This window comes from Sphaeroforma arctica, assembly GCF_001186125.1.
Source record: "Sphaeroforma arctica JP610 unplaced genomic scaffold supercont1.4022, whole genome shotgun sequence".
In the NCBI taxonomy this organism is placed as follows: Eukaryota; class Ichthyosporea; order Ichthyophonida; genus Sphaeroforma; species Sphaeroforma arctica.
In genome coordinates this window covers 1-2,737 of record NW_014036536.1, presented here as the reverse complement: position 1 = coordinate 2,737, position 2,737 = coordinate 1, and the positions used below count along the sequence as shown (strand labels likewise).

The 2,737-nt window shown below is 42.7% G+C and overlaps 1 protein-coding gene across 1 annotated transcript; it reads left to right on the top strand.

Annotated features, from left to right (window-relative positions):
- Positions 1-496: 496 nt before the first annotated feature.
- Positions 497-2,336, top strand: SARC_14007 (hypothetical protein; the record flags this gene model as incomplete). Its single annotated transcript, XM_014291864.1, has 3 exons — positions 497-622; positions 1,354-1,496; positions 2,225-2,336. 3 exons carry the CDS (start codon positions 497-499, stop codon positions 2,334-2,336), a joined length of 381 nt encoding a protein of 126 aa, XP_014147339.1.
- Positions 2,337-2,737: the final 401 nt, after the last annotated feature.

Below are 2,737 nucleotides of genomic sequence, written 5' to 3'. Positions count from 1 at the left end.
TGTGTTGTGTATGTGTATGTATGTAAGTATGTGTGTGTGGGTATGTGTGCGTGTTTGTATGTGTGTATATATATATGTGTGTGTATGTATGGGTGTATGTATGTGTGTGTGTATGCGTGTATTTTTGTATGTATGTGTGTGTGTATGTGTGTGTGTGTTGTATCAATAATACCCACCTCATCGCACAGCTGATCCGACCATGGCCTTTGACGTGCGCTCTTTAAAGTTAAGTTGGCCGTGTAGCGGTACTGTAGTATATCTTCATATTAATATACGTAAGTGCAGTTGATCTGAATCCGCATCGTTCCCGAACTCCGGCCGAGGAGCTATCCACAACGATACGTATCTAGTGGCAGGTCGAATTCTTCAAACTTACTATACGCTGTACGCTGTCATAACCACTGCGTCTACCTCTGCGTGTATACGCTGTACCCGTATTTATAACCACTACATGTACCTCTGCGTGCTTAATCCTTCGCGTCATGGCTGCAGATTGATGATGCACGAGTGCATGGACACAGCATGGCAGAAGAAGGACAAGGCCACCAGAGCACCCACAGTGCTCACAACCATTGCGTTTTTCAACGAAGTGGCTGAGTTTGCCATGACCTGCATAGTACAGGTATGACTATTCCGCAAACATCATGCGTATGTTACGTTAGAACGTTTTCAGTGGGGCCATCCGTGACTTGTATTGTGTAGGTAGGTCTCCAAACGTATGCACATGTTGAGTTATAACTTATTTAGTGGAAGTCGTGGTCTACATTGTACAGGTAGTGCTCAATCCGTATCCTATTAATATATTTGTCCTGTTTTCAGTGAAGCTGCCGAGTGGGCCATGGCGTGTACTGTACCAAGTAAGACTCAATCCATGCTCTGATTCGCGTGGTTCTGTTTTTTATTTAGTGAGAACTCCGCGATATATATCAACGAGCTGGATGTTAGTACGGCGTAGATGTAGGTGGACCTCTTGTAGACCATTATATCCACACAGGAGAACAATTGATCATACTACTACCAGCCATCCGCAAATACTTCAGTATGCCACAGACACACTTGTGGGAGTGCCAGGCATGCACTCCTTATACTCGTCCCCATATCCTCACACATAGTACCGTGTATCTACCCCCCATCACCCCTGCAGTGCATGCACCCAGTATCTCTATCTCTCCCATTGGATGTTCCCTTATACTCGTCCCCATATCCTCACACATAGTACCGTGTACTCTACCCCCCATCCCCCCTGAAGTGCATGCACCCAGTATCTCTATCTCTCCCATTGGATGTTCCCTTGTACTCGTCCCCATATCCTCACACATAGTACCGTGTATCTACCCCCCATCCCCCCTGCAGTGCATGCACCCGGTGGCTCGGTTAAAGGCCATGATTCGCCTCATAGACATCATGGTGGAGTTGCTGATGCTGCACAATCTGTCGTCGGCCAAAGCCATACTCGCCGCTCTGCAGAGCACCCCAGTGTACCGACTCAAGCAAACGTAAGCGTTAACGTCCTGGGTATTACGTATGTGCATCCAGTGTACCGACTCAAGCAAACGTAAACGTTCACTTCCTGGGCATTACGTATGTGCATCCAGTGTACCGACTCAAGCAAGCGTAAGCGTTCACTTCCTGGGCATTATATATATGCATCGCGTGGTTACAGTGGTGTATCGACCGACTTGCAGGAGGTTTTCAATGTCTGGGAATACGTAAACTAGTCGGGGGACACTGTTTGTCTATCTATGGACTCAGGCAAACGTACGCTTTAAATTCTTGGGATATACGTATATGAATCGCGTGGTTACCGTGGTATATCTAGGAATACGTAAACTAATCGGGTGGCACTGTTTGTCTTTCTATGGACTCAGGCAAACGCACGCTTTAAATTCTTGGGATATATGTATATGAATTGCGTGGTTACCTCGGTATATCTACCGACTCAAATCAAGTTTTTAAATATTTAGGAATAAGTAATCTAATCGGGTGGCACTGTTTGTCTGTCTATCGACTCAAGCAGATGTAAGTCTTATCTGCGAATGTACTTGGGATGATTCGAGAGGTTAAAAGTATTGTGGCGATACGTAAATGACCCGAGTGTTCAATGGTCTATGGACTACCGTTTAACGTTTTGTCGATTACGTACTTTGTACAGTGTACATACTCACATGCACTATACGTGCATGTATACGTATTTGTAATCGTATACGTATACGTACACCTACAGCTGGATGAGTCTTAGTAAAGATGCGCAGAAGGTGTTTGACGAGTGTGCGATGCTGCTGTCGGAAGAGAACAACATGGCCCAAATGAGAAAGGTAACCCTAAAACCCAAATGAGAAAGGTGATCGTTACTTCACTCTTATGTGGCGGTGTGGTGTGTGTATTGTATTCGCAAGTATAAGCCCTGGTGGAGATAGTATCTTGAACAACATGCGCACAGTCCTCAATACACTGCTGATAACTGAATAGAACACCATAGAATGGGGCAATTTCTATATACAGAGGCATGCTATTGGGGCATAATCTATTTGTAGATGCACTCCACTTAGGTATAATTTTTTTATAAACGCTTCTCGCAGGAGCATATTCTATATATATATATATAAATATATATAAATATATATATATATATATATATATATATATATATATATATATATATATATATATATATATATATATATATATATATATATATATATTATATATATATATTATATACTATATACTATATATA